General features: G+C 44.0%; 2 protein-coding genes across 2 annotated transcripts in view; one reads left to right on the plus strand and one right to left on the minus strand.

Annotated features, from left to right (window-relative positions):
- eif3s10 (eukaryotic translation initiation factor 3, subunit 10 (theta)) overlaps positions 1-4,795 on the plus strand; it is a 43,096-nt gene extending 38,301 nt beyond the window's left edge. Inside the window, exons 20-22 of the mRNA XM_038821409.1 lie at positions 174-300; positions 1,243-1,487; positions 3,809-4,795. Of these exons, the coding sequence (XP_038677337.1) occupies positions 174-300; positions 1,243-1,487; positions 3,809-4,005 (569 nt within the window). The 3' untranslated portion in view covers positions 4,006-4,795. The remainder of the gene's footprint in view (positions 1-173; positions 301-1,242; positions 1,488-3,808) is intronic.
- Positions 4,796-10,873: 6,078 nt separating this feature from the next.
- LOC119950876 (nanos homolog 1-like) lies at positions 10,874-12,375 on the minus strand. The gene has a single exon (XM_038773761.1). The coding sequence runs from the start codon at positions 12,152-12,154 to the stop codon at positions 11,423-11,425; it is 732 nt and encodes a 243-aa protein (XP_038629689.1). The 5' UTR covers positions 12,155-12,375; the 3' UTR covers positions 10,874-11,422.
- Positions 12,376-12,600: the final 225 nt, after the last annotated feature.

Genomic DNA, 12,600 nt, shown 5'->3' on the forward strand with positions numbered 1-12,600 from the left:
TTGAAATGGAACTCAGTAAAACCAATTTACAGCAAGTGTTTTGCAGCTTTGTGTATACAAACTCTGATAGTGGTCTGAACGCTGTGTATTTTGCAATAATAATGGCAGAAGTGTACAGTAAGAATGTTTTTTTTAAAAAAGCTTCTATATTTATTTCCTTTTGTTTCCTTAAGGTGTTGGGTGGAGAGAAAGGGAAAAAGCGCGTGAAGAAAGCTGGGCCCCACCCAGAGAGACCAGGCCTTCAGAAGAGAACAGGGATCGTGAGTCAGATCGAGATCAAGATCGCCGTATGACATTTAGGTTGGTAGTTCAAGGATTATGAACGAACTGTCTTTCTTCCAGGTAATTCTGTTGATGGCAATTCCACTAAGTGTGGGAGATTGCTTCAATGTAAATACAGAGCACTGGGTTTGCTTTCACACTGTGGTTTTTTTTTCTCGTAAAAGGGGAATTATGTAATAGTCTCATTCTCGCTGCTTGGCAAAGTTGCTCTTCATCCCTGCCTCAGAACTTAAAATCCTGGTTTAAAATATTGTAACCAGACAGTGAAATTAAATATTCCACTTTTTTTCTTGAATTTTCTCCATTTGTTAAAATGGTTGCTAGGATACAGATGAGCGCTCTCTGGTTCCATGCCCCAGTAGCCATAAGTTTTGTATTTGCCTTGATGGTGAATGTTGGCAGAAAGCCCACATACATAAGTGCTTCCAGATAGGTAGCAACCAGGACTGGGAACTCTGACCTTCATTCTACTGCCATTTAACCTGAGACCTCAAAGCCTGGGGTTAAATTCTCACATTATTTCTGCTGTTCAAGCTCAGTGTACTTAACTTGGCATAGATTGGAGATCAAACCTGTGTAGTGGATGACTTGCTGAGCTGTGGAGAGAGCTGTTCTTGTTTGTTTCCAAGACTTGCTTATTCATTTCTATGACTACTTTGGTCAGGATTCCAATTATATTTGCAGAAGTGATCCTCCGTCTGTGGATAAAAAGTGCTGTTGTACAAGACCTTACAATCAGGTGGTGATAGTTTAATTCTCAATCTCTTCACCCAGATGCTACGGCTGATTAAGGTGCTAGCTAGATGCTGAGACAGTGTTGCTTATTTTGTAGGGTTGAGCAAAAAGGGGGAAGCAAACACCTGACACTGGAAAAGATAAAGTAGAACTTGAGATGCTAGGGTAGCAAATGTACCTGTTTGTATTTCACGAACATGAATAATGAACTTGTTCTTTATACAGAGATAAAGAAGATGGCCCTTGGAGGCGTGGTGGTGGTGGTGGAGGAGGAGGTGGTGGTGGTGGTGGTGGTGGTGGTGGCGGCGGCGGTGGCTCTGAAGAGACTAGTAGCTGGAGAGAAGCTACACGGCGTGATGACCGGGATGGTGATCGAGATCGTAGAGACTTGCGTGAACGTCGAGACATCAGGGGTCGTAAAGATGAGCCAGAGCGCCGCCCTGCACCTGTTAGAAGTGATCGAGATGATGGTAAAAGAGCAGATACCTTTGCTTCAAATAATGCTGTTCTTTTCAAGTAGAATGAAACCACTTCGTATTCGTTTGAGAATGTTCTCACTAGAATTTCTTGGTAATGCTTATGTGTATCATAATATCGATCAGTACAATAACCATGTAAATGTTAAAGCCATAAAAAGTGATTTCACCTCTCATTATTGTTTTTGAAGTATGGTGTGTGAGACAAATTTGGTTTTGAGGCTTTCAAACAACAATTGAGAATGAGAAAGGTAGAATGCAAGGAGATGCTTGCTCACTCAACAGTGATGGGCAAAAAAATGTCTGATTGTTAAGAACCCCGCTGATGTTACCTGCGAGTGTGTCTTAAAACCCTGAAAGTTAACTTGAGACACTTTTTTAATGGTGTATATTTGTTTGGAATGATGTGAGGAACAATGTACAATCCCGTGAGGAACCAGACCAGTCGTCATGTAACCAATTAATAAAAAATATTTATTAAAATTTAAACAAAAGATTAATATACACTATGACACTTAAGTATGGTAAACATGCCGTTTTATCTGAACTTATCTCTTGTTCCCAAAAATATACCCACATTCCCTTAACCCGCTGAGACACACCTTTTCCCAAGCAACATCCAATTTTATTAAAGCTGTATAGGTCAAATCCGGATAATAGTTACCACACAATACCGTGTAGGTGACCAAGTCTGGGAAAACTTCGCTTCCTGGTTCAGCGAAGGCACAAAACTGCGTTTTTTAGAGGAGAATATCTGCAATCTGCCGTGGTTCTAAACGTTGGATGGAACAGGCCTCCGTGGCTCGGATCAAAGATGGAACTGGCTTGTCTGACTGTTGGATGGAGAACTAGCCTCCACCCCCAATGAGGATGCTAGTAGTTATAACGTTCAGTCTTATATTCCACCCTGTGCACTTGGCTTTCCAGACCTCTTAAATTCCTTGCCTTTTATTTTTTATTTTTTTAAATGTAAATTTAGAGTACCCAATTCATTTTTTTTCCAATTAAGGGGCAATTTAGTGTGGTCAATTCACCCACCCTGCACATTTTTGGGTTGTGGGGACGAAACCCACGCAAACACTGGGAGAATGTGCAAACTCCACGCGGACAGGTGACCCAGAGCCGGGATCGAACCTGGGACCTCAGCGCCATGAGGCAGCAGGGCTAACCCACTGCACCACCATGCTGCCCCAATTCCTTGCCTTTTTGAAATTGCCATTTGTATAGCCCCAATGATCTCTGGTAAACAATGTTTCTGAAATGACCATTCGGACATCAATGTCCGAAGCCTGCCACTGTTACTGAGCAGATCGTAGCATCTTTTTCCGCTAGATGCCTGCTGGTGGTCTTTCTTGTCTGTTATTTTGTTTACATCTCAAATTCACTATTAACCCTGTTAATTTTCCAAATTCCGAACCATGATCCATGTTGCAATCTCAGTTTTGTGCTCTCAATTATCCCTGCAAACTTGGATTTTAGCAAGTCTGTAAAATACATTCATGACTGACCTTGTTCTTGCCCATAGCTTGGGGAAACCCTGTAATGCCCAGCTGCATCTGTGGAGAGAAGAATGAATGTTTTAGGTTGTTGACGTTACAACAGAATACACTGTTCTGGTGACAGATCATCGACCTGGAAGGTTAAATTGTTTCTTCCTCCACAGTTACTGCCGATCTGAGTATTTGCAGTGTTTTCTGTCTTTATTTCAGATTTCCAAGATTGTGTTTTGCCTCTGTAATGCCTAATTTCAGTTTGTTAACTGCACAGGTTTGGACACCTAAATAGTTGTGTAAGAGCCAGTACAGATATGATGGGCCAAATAACCACCTGTGTTGCAAAATGTTATGATTTTTTGGTGTAAAATGAAATGAGTGCAACAATGTAACTTGAGGAGGGCTCGTCATATTTTTTAGTCTTTTGAAATGTTATAAACAGCTTAGAATGGTGGTGCATTTTATCAGTGAAAATCCAATCTCCTCAACCCAACCCTATTCAACTGCATCGTCAATGATGTTCCCTCATAAGGTCAAAAGTTGAGATGTTCACTGCACAATGTTCATCCCATTCATAACTCAGATAATGAAATAGCTTGTACCCACATGTCGCAAGATCTGGTCAACATTATTCAGACTTGGGTAAATAATTAGCGAGTAAGATTCACAGCACGCAAGTGCACGGCATTGATGGAAGCAAATTGTAAGATGTTCTTACCACACAATTAAAATCCATGGAGGAGAGAACTGGTGTTTAACTCAGTAATTTAGTTTCTAAGTCTTGTTTTCAAATCATCGGTATATAATTGAATTGGTTTGCAGGTGTGTGGCGCCGTGGTGGCGAGGATCGACAAGATGAAGGCCAGGGCAACCCAAATGTGCAGGATACTCCCCTGAAAAGTCTACCACTTGACATTGACCAAGAAAAATCAGCCTGGAGAACTGACGAGGATAAAGATGCATCTCGTAATATCAAAAATGAAATTGATGAAGAAGGCTGGACTACTGTTCGCCGCTAAATTTACCTTCATGCCCAATTTACCGAGACCAACTAGCCGAATTCTTTTGAATCTGAATAACTGTAATTTCATGGCAAACTCTTAAATTTTTTTGAAACTAACCAGTAAAATTGACATTTGTTAAACTGTACGCATGTACCTATTTTAGTACAGCAAATTTAATACAAGTCGATCATGCAGCTAAAATAATAGAAGCCTGCTAAATGAAACACCTGTTGCATGTCAAAGCCTTGCCTTTACTCTCTCAGCATTTCACTTGTTGGTCTAAAGATGACAGCTGCCTACCTTGAATTTAAGATTGCCCAGTTTTCTTAAGTTACGGCAACTTTGATAGTAAACGGAACACAATTAGCATCTAGGTGCAGCAGTTGATGTGAAATGGAAATGTACACCAGCCTACTCTTCAAATCTTATCAGCTAATTCGGACAAAGCCTTTCTGTATGATGTAGACACGATGAAGGCTTTCATTATCCAACTATTTGGTGCCGGTACATGTATTGCCAGTATGTCTGCTACCTTCACAAATAATACACTGTGGATTATTGTGTGAGCGTATTTTTAAAGTCGCATACTCATTATTTAAACCTTTGCAGTTCAGAGTATTTTTTGGTCAGGTTTGCTACCCTTTTCTCATTTGGATTATTAACTTGATTCGGACCTAATTTTCTTCCCATCTTTAGAATAAAGGTTTTCCTCATCAAATCGGTCTTTGTGGTAATGATTGTTACATATTATATTGGTAAACTAGTTCAAAGAAAAGAAATGGTCAAATAAAAAAACTTCAATGATTGGCTGTCTGTTTTGTTCATTTGGAAAATAGCTTAAATATTGAAGGTGAATGTGAATTTGGTTTGTTCCTATGTTATGGCTGATAGGGCTCTGAGATACCACCGAATACCCAACTGCTGAGATACATTTGGGAACCAATAGTGACTTGTTCCAGTTTGTTTCTCTGCTACCTGTTGCAGATGTCTGTTTTGCTCCCTTCCACAAAACAGCAAAGCTTGGAAACTTGAGTGCTGGATAAGCTAGTTAAGAATGTCCAAATTTAGGTAACTAAATTCCTGGAGAACTGCTTAGTGTTGCAATTAAACTATTTCCATCAGATATTTCAGCATTTTCTTCACGGCTCACTGGCATGCTCACTGTGCCCTTCAAATTTAGTTACTAAAGCACTGCTGCTCGTTACTTCTGTAGGAGAAAGTAGACTCTTCAATTGTAGCTTCCTTTTTCGTACCAGTTTCACTATTTCATTTGCACTTGCAACTAAGGTGCCTCGGCTATTGCTTATCTTTTTTGCATAATTGTTTCTGGGGCTGTGCATGGCCACGGCACTCTTGCCTACATTGTGCTATACGTTTCTGTTTGTGTGTGAGCCAGTTAATTTGCTAAATCTGACAGGTAATTTATTGTCTTAGGTGGTTGCACTAATTGAGGAATGCTTGAGAATTAACCCCCATTTTTCTTTAATGCCTTTGAATTATAAGATTGACCATACAACAGAAGCTGAGAACAGAACATAGATTAGAAGAAATTATTAATTCCTGTGTGATGGAAAGCAATATTGCAATATCCTTTTATGCTGCCTGCAGAGGGAGCAGTGAAGCAAGTGTAAATGGTAGCATTAGTATAGAAATTTGGCCTAGTTTTAAATATAAAGGGTAAACCAAGCACAGAGGCTGCTTAAAGGTGTTGAATGTAGCAGAGGAATTTGCAGAAGGTAATAAATAAAATGTTTACTTTTTTTGAAGCAGCAACCAAACCTTTTGTCTTAACTTTGGATTTTGTCTGTCATCAATATCTTGGAGAGCAGTAATGTTAGGTTAATAATCTAGAGAATGTAAATTAAATCATGTCAGTTTGAGAATTAAGTAAAAAGCAGACACCAGGGAAAAGTGATCACGAAGCTGTTGGATTGTCTTTGAGGGGAAAATATCTTATGTTGTGGCCTAGAAAACTGCTGAAAGAAATAGAAATAACCGACCATGTGCAAGAAAACTTACTGTTTATTACTTTCTGCCCTCTGCTGATGATCAGTAAAACTGCCTGTTAAAAATTATTTGGAGGAAACACTAAACCCAACACAAAACCCATCAATGGTGCAGAATATAGTGGTGGTTGGGGATGGCCGATCATCTGGTTCACTGCAGTAACTCCTCCGGGTTGTGTCCTTGACCCAACCATCTTACTACTGTTTCTTACTATTGACCCAAGTCGTAAGTGGCCGTGTTCACTGTTGATTGCACAACCGTTCGCAACCCCTTGGACACTGAAGCAGTCCGCGTGCATATGCAGCAAGACCTGGACAACATTCAAGCTTGGGCTGATAAGTGGCAAGTATCGTCTGTGCTATGAGTGGCAGGCAATGGTCATCTCCAATAGGAGAAAACATAACCATGTACACTTGGTATTCAATGGCATGAACATAGATGAATCCAGTGCTACCAATGTTTTTTGGGGAGGGTGTTCCATTCTCCAGGAACTGAACTGCCCAGCCATATAAATATGACTACAAGAGCAGATCAGAGGGTGAGAATTCTGTAGAGTAACTCCCCTCCTGACTTCCCAAAGCCAGTCTTCAGGGGAAAGGCCAGGAGTGTAATAAATTCTTGTGGTGTTGCATTCCATGAAATAGTAAAGATGTGGGGCTGGATTCTCCAATTTTGATGTCCCCACTCTGACGTGGGAATGATGGCGTTTTACAACCAGACATTCGGCGTAAACCGGCCACCGATTGGCTGGGACTATCAGGGTACAGCACCCAGCTCTAGCTGCCGATACGGCCCGGAGAATTGCCGGGTCTGTGGCCATGCATGTGGATGGTGGCGGCTGCTCACAGACCCAGCCTGCAAAATAGTGGGCCCCCCCCCTTTTGGCCGGCACACGAGCCCCGGACCACCCCCCAACACTGCCCCCAGGCCCCCCCCCCCCTCCCCCCTGCGCCCGTAGATCAGCCCTCCCCTGACTCAGGGCGCTGGATTGAAAGGAATAGAGTATAATGGTAAGGAAGTGTTGCAACTATGCAAGGCATTGGCGCGACCACACCTGGAGTATTGTGCAGTTTTGGTCCCCTTATTTAAGGAAAGATGTAGTGGCATTGGAGGCAGTTCAGAGAAGGTTCACTAGGTTGATTCCAGAGTCAATGGGTTTGTCGTATACTCTATAGAGTTTAGAAGAATGAGGGGAGATCAAATTGAGGGATACAAGATGGTAAACGGTATGGATAAAATAGACGGGGAGCTGATGCTTTCTCTGGGGCATTCTAATACAAGGGGTCATAGCCTTAGGATGAGGTAGAAAATTTAAAACCGAGTTGAGAAACTACTCCCAAAAGGTTGTCAATTTGTGGAATTCGCTACCCGAGAGTGCAGTGGTTGTTGGGGCAGTAAGTAAATTTGAAGAGTTGGATAGATTTTTAATCGGTAATGGGTTGAAGAGTTATGGAGGAGTTAAGGCCAGGGTGAGGTCAGCCATGATTGAATGGTGGAACAGACTCGACAGGACAAGTTCTGCCCCTGAACTTTATGAACGTATTATAGCAGGTCTGACAGTATCTGTGGAGAGAAGGGAACTAACGTTTGACAGAGTCATCCAGACTCTAGAAACGTTAGCTCCCTTCTCTCCACAGATTCGGTCAGACCTGCTGAGATTGTCCAGCATTTTCTGTTTTTGTTTCAGATTCCAGCATCCACAGTAACTTGCTTGTTGGTGAGATTAATAGTATTTGAGCGAGCAGAGATAACGCCTTGACTAGCCTACTATGTTTAACGAATTCTTGGGGTATAGGTTTCACTGGCACTTAGTGGCAACACGGTAGCATGGTGGTTAGCATAAATGCTTCACAGCTCCAGGGTCCCAGGTTTGATTCCTGGCTGGGTCACTGTCTGTGCGGAGTCTGTACGTCCTCCCCGTGTGTGCGTGGGTTTCCTCCGGGTGCTCCGGTTTCCTCCCACAATCCAAAGATGTGCGGGTTAGGTGGATTGGCCATGCTAAATTGCCCGTAGTGTCCTAAAAAGTAAGGTTAAGGGGGGGGTTATTGGGTTACGGGTATAGGGTGGATACGTGGGTTTGAGTAGGGTGATCATGGCTCGGCACAACATCGAGGGCCGAAGGGCCTGTTCTGTGCTGTACTGTTCTATGTTCTAGTGTCCAGCCTTACCTATCCTTGAAAAGATAGTGGACCACCATCTTAGACTGTATGGTGAAAGTACTTCAACAGTGTTTTGGCTAGGATATTAAACTGACGGTGATTAAACAACAGCAATAATGTTCAACTTGGGTGGGCAGGTTGAAGGGATCCTGGAGGTTATGGTGCTCCCATCTACCTTGTTACCTGGGGTTGTGGAGGTGGCAAACAAGCTTTGGTGACTTGCTGGCAGTTCTATCTCTAGATCGAACACGCTGGAACCATGATGCACTCTGATGGAGGGGGTTTAGGGGCCAACCTTGCAGGCTGCTGTATCCTGGATGGTGCTGGGCTTCAGTGTTGTAGCTGCACCCATCCAGTCAAGCAGGGGACATTTAATCACACCCCTGATCTCAGTTTTCACATTCTGCAATTAAACTACCAATTCCAACTACAAAAATTCACACAGATGGAGGAGCAGCACTGCTAACATAATAGCTTCAAACAAGCTTAATTTGCAAACAAGAAAACGGCATTTATTAGCGCTGAAGCACGATATATCATGTTGTGCCACCTGATTTGCAAAGATCACGTACCTTCTTGCCCAGGGTCACCCAGGCACAGTCAGGGCTGTAGCTGCTTTTGATGGAGAAGGGGCACAATGATTTACTACATCTTCTCAGGCCATACCAAAAGCAATTAATTAGCAGTGACAGTACTCCAAGGGGAGGGGGGAGGAGGGGGGGGGGGGGGGGGGGGGGGGACAGCTAATTATTTTATTTTTTTTGTTCTGCATACAACAGCAATGGAGGAAATAATAAGGAAGAAATATTGGCTTTGGCAGGACAAATCCTGTACCACTGCTAATATTGTCACAGGAGCGTTTACAACCAACCACCGGAATAAGGCCCTCCGTTTTGCACCTCAGTAGTGCAATGGGATTTGATTTGTTGGGAATTGGAGATGAAAGATGTGGCACCAACCCCGACGTCAGTTGTTGCTGATTATCGGGCTTCTTCCTCTTCACTCTGCTTCAAAATCTCAGTTCTTCACAAGATAGCAATGGATAAGGAAAGCCATTCATCTCAATTTACACAAAAATATCCTCAAACCCTCCCATTGCAACATCACATGGTTTGTTGAATGTTTCCAACATTTTTCTCCATTCTTTCGGGCAGGCGTTCATTTATTTGTCACTTTTTAAACCGAGTTCAAACAGTCTGGCTTCTTGCATAGGTCAAACATAGGAGTGAGTATTCCCAGCCTCCGAACTTCAGCCACAGAGAGTGCATGTCGCCCGTTCCTCCTTCCTCTGTGCAATATTTTATGTTTGAGTACATGGTATTTCAGCTTCTCTGACTGCCCACTTACATGAGAAATAAATGGATGAAATGAAATGAAAATCGCTTATTGTCACGAGTAGACTTCAAATGAAGTTACTGTGAAAAACCCCTAGTCGCCACATTCCGCGCCTGTTTGGGGAGGCCGTTATGGGAATCGAACCGTGCTGCTGGCCTGCTTGGTCTGTTTTCAAAGCCAGCGATTTAACCCAGTGCTAAACATCCCCATATATGCTGTCCAATTTATTTGATCCGAATTGCCTCTTCCATAACCCCGTTGCAATTTGATGATCTGGTCAAATTTGACCAGTTCCACGTTTCTGAATTCAGCTCAATGGTATAACATGGAATTGACGCTGGTCCCAACACTCATACTGTGCTTCAACGGGCAGCACCCTGGCCTCTTGAGAGTCACAAAGTTCCAGTTCAAGTACCAGCCCAAAACTTCAGTGCACACGATCAATCCTGATGCTCTGCAACAATGGAGTAAGGTAAAGTTGCCATAGTCCCAGATGACCAAAGGAGTGCTGCACTGTTGGAGGTGCTGTTTTGCAGATGTGGTGTTCAAGGTGGGATGTAAAACATCCTTCGACACTGTCTTGGCGGAAATCTCCAGCAATCTATAATTATGAACCTTGAAGAAAATGCACTCCATTTCACTTGGAAGTGGTCATTCAAATCATAAAATGTTTAAATCCACAAAAGGTGGATATATCTGAATCTCCAGTACAGTTGGAGGGCAAGGCGCAATGAAAAAAATGAAATGAAAAACACTTATTGTCACAAGTAAGCTTCAAATGAAGTTACTGTGAAAAGCCCCTAGTCGCCACATTCTGGCACCTGTTCAGGGAGGCTGGAACTGGAATTGAACCCACGCTGCTGGTCTTGTTCTGCTTTACAAGCCAGCTCTCTTAGCCCTGTGCCAAACCCAGCTGCCGAATAATCTCTTATTGTCACAAGTAGGCTTTGGCGAAGTTACTGTGAAAAGCACCTAGTCGCCACAATAGTAGCCTGTTTGGCTAGGCTGGTACGGGAATTGAACCCACGCTTCTGCCTTGTTCTGTATTAGAAGCCAGCTATTTAGCCCATTGTGCTAAACCAGACCCCTCAATATGCACATACCTTTACTGGATAGCAGGTTCCAGTTGAATAAGATTGAATTCAAAGCTAGCCATCTCTGGTTTTTAAAAAACAAATGTCTTTATGGAAACATCAAGTATACACAAACCACTTTCCAGAAGGGGTAGCCTTCTTTCCATTATGGTTAACAAGGGGTTAAAGTGTGCTCTGCATCTCAACTGTTGCCCACAGGAAGGCGCTGCAGGACCGAGAGTGGCATTAATTGCCCTTTTCCTACCATGGTTTGTGAAAAACACAACAAAAAAAAGCCACAAAAGGAGCTGCTAAAACGTGAAAATTTATTGGCTCCCCGCACTGTTGTTAACCGCAGTTTGCTCATTAGTAAATCTTTAGATCTGTTTTACATTTCACTTTTTAAAAAATAGCAAACATTACATTTATTTAAAAAAAATCAAAATACATCTCCTACAATTTATCACCGTTAAAGTTACCTTAAATTTTCCGAAGACGAAATGCACACAGTGGATTTGGAAACAACAAAAAAAAAGCGATTATGGCGTTCTCTTAATTCCATAAACTATATATTTATATAACTGAGGTAGATTCCTGGGCTAGATATTCCACCAGAAAAAACTTTATAGATTGTAAACAAATTTAGACAAAGTGTATACATTCAGTCACTATAAAACGTTTACTCCCAGACTCAAAATATTGTCTCAATAAATGTCCACCTATTGTTATTATTAGTCCACAATCCAGGGTTGGGGGGGGGGGGGGGGGGGGGAGTGAAGTGTGTGTGGTGATGGTAATTGGCCTCACAATAATGTCTCCCTTGGCTTATTGCAGGGTAGTTGGCGGCGGGGGTCTTTATTAACGCACCCTCTTGCTAACGCAGTTCCTGCTCTTCAGTTTGGAGAGTGGGCAGTATTTGATGGTGTGCGCGTTGTCCCCATTGGCACCGCACAAAGGGCACGTGTACCGCCTCAAGATTGGGCACAGCACCCTGCCATCGGGGCTCTTGAGGACGTGGGTGGTGTACAGGGTGACCGACTCGTTGTTGTTCCGGCAGAAGACGCAGATCTGCAGCTCTGCCTTGCCCCGGGTGGCTCGCTGCTGAGCAGGAGGAGGCTGCTGCTGCTGCTGGTGTAGCTGCTGCTGGTAATGCCGAGAGTGAGCAAGTTGCAGGTGGCTCTTGTTGTCCATCATGATCACATCCAGCCGGCTCCAGTGGCCGGGCTTCCTCTCCGGGCGCTGCTGCTCGCCGCCCGCCGCCGGGTAACCCGAGAAGGGGCTGAACTGGGCGAACCTCCCTTCCAGGTCGGAGGCCAGCAGCGCGGCGTCGTGCTGGGAGCAGAGCCCCAGCTGCAGGGAGCGGGCGATGCAGGGCGCCCCGGGACGCAGCTGGAGCTCGGCGCCCGGGTGCAGAGCGCTCTTGCCCCCCTGGCTGACAGCCTTGCTCACCAGGGTGCTCAACCCCAAGTAGTCGTTCCACGAGTTGAAAGTGTTCTCGTAAGAACAGGCGTATCTCTGGCGCAGGTAATCCACCGAGCTGCTGTGATTCTCCAATTGAACCTGGCTGTCTAGTGACCCGAAAGTTTCCATTTCTTATTTACAGCACCCAATTCTTCTTGTTTCAGGAGTAAAAAATCCTCCGGGTTCCCCTTGGCCACATCAATGCAGACGAGGGAAGCCGGGCCGCCCGGTCACAATCCTTTAAATCCTCCTCATTCCCAGCCCAGCCGGTCTCTGCAGCGCCATTCCCTCGTCTTTCTCACTCCAGCTTATCTCTTTGGAAATTGTAACATTCTCTCTCTCTCTCTCCCTCTCCCGGGCCCGCCCCCCGCCGCTGCTGGTTGGACGGCTCATCCTCCAATCCTGGCCGAGGGCTGGGGAGTAAGTGTATCAAACGTTACATACCCAGGAAGAACGTGCAGATTAACTTCCATACCCAATCTGGAAGGTTATAACACAACTACAAGCGGAGAGAGAGGGAAATCAGGTTTTAAGAGTACCGTAAGCAGCCTGGGCACCGCATTTTAGGAAGGACC

The sequence above is a fragment of the Scyliorhinus canicula genome, chromosome 16 (genome assembly GCF_902713615.1).
Source record: "Scyliorhinus canicula chromosome 16, sScyCan1.1, whole genome shotgun sequence".
Classification (NCBI taxonomy): Eukaryota; Metazoa; Chordata; class Chondrichthyes; order Carcharhiniformes; family Scyliorhinidae; genus Scyliorhinus; species Scyliorhinus canicula.

Excerpts from the sequence above, each read along its gene's own strand:
- LOC119950876 (XM_038773761.1), bottom strand. The coding sequence starts at position 12,154 with ATGGAAACTTTCGGGTCACTAGACAGCCAGGTTCAATTGGAGAATCAC.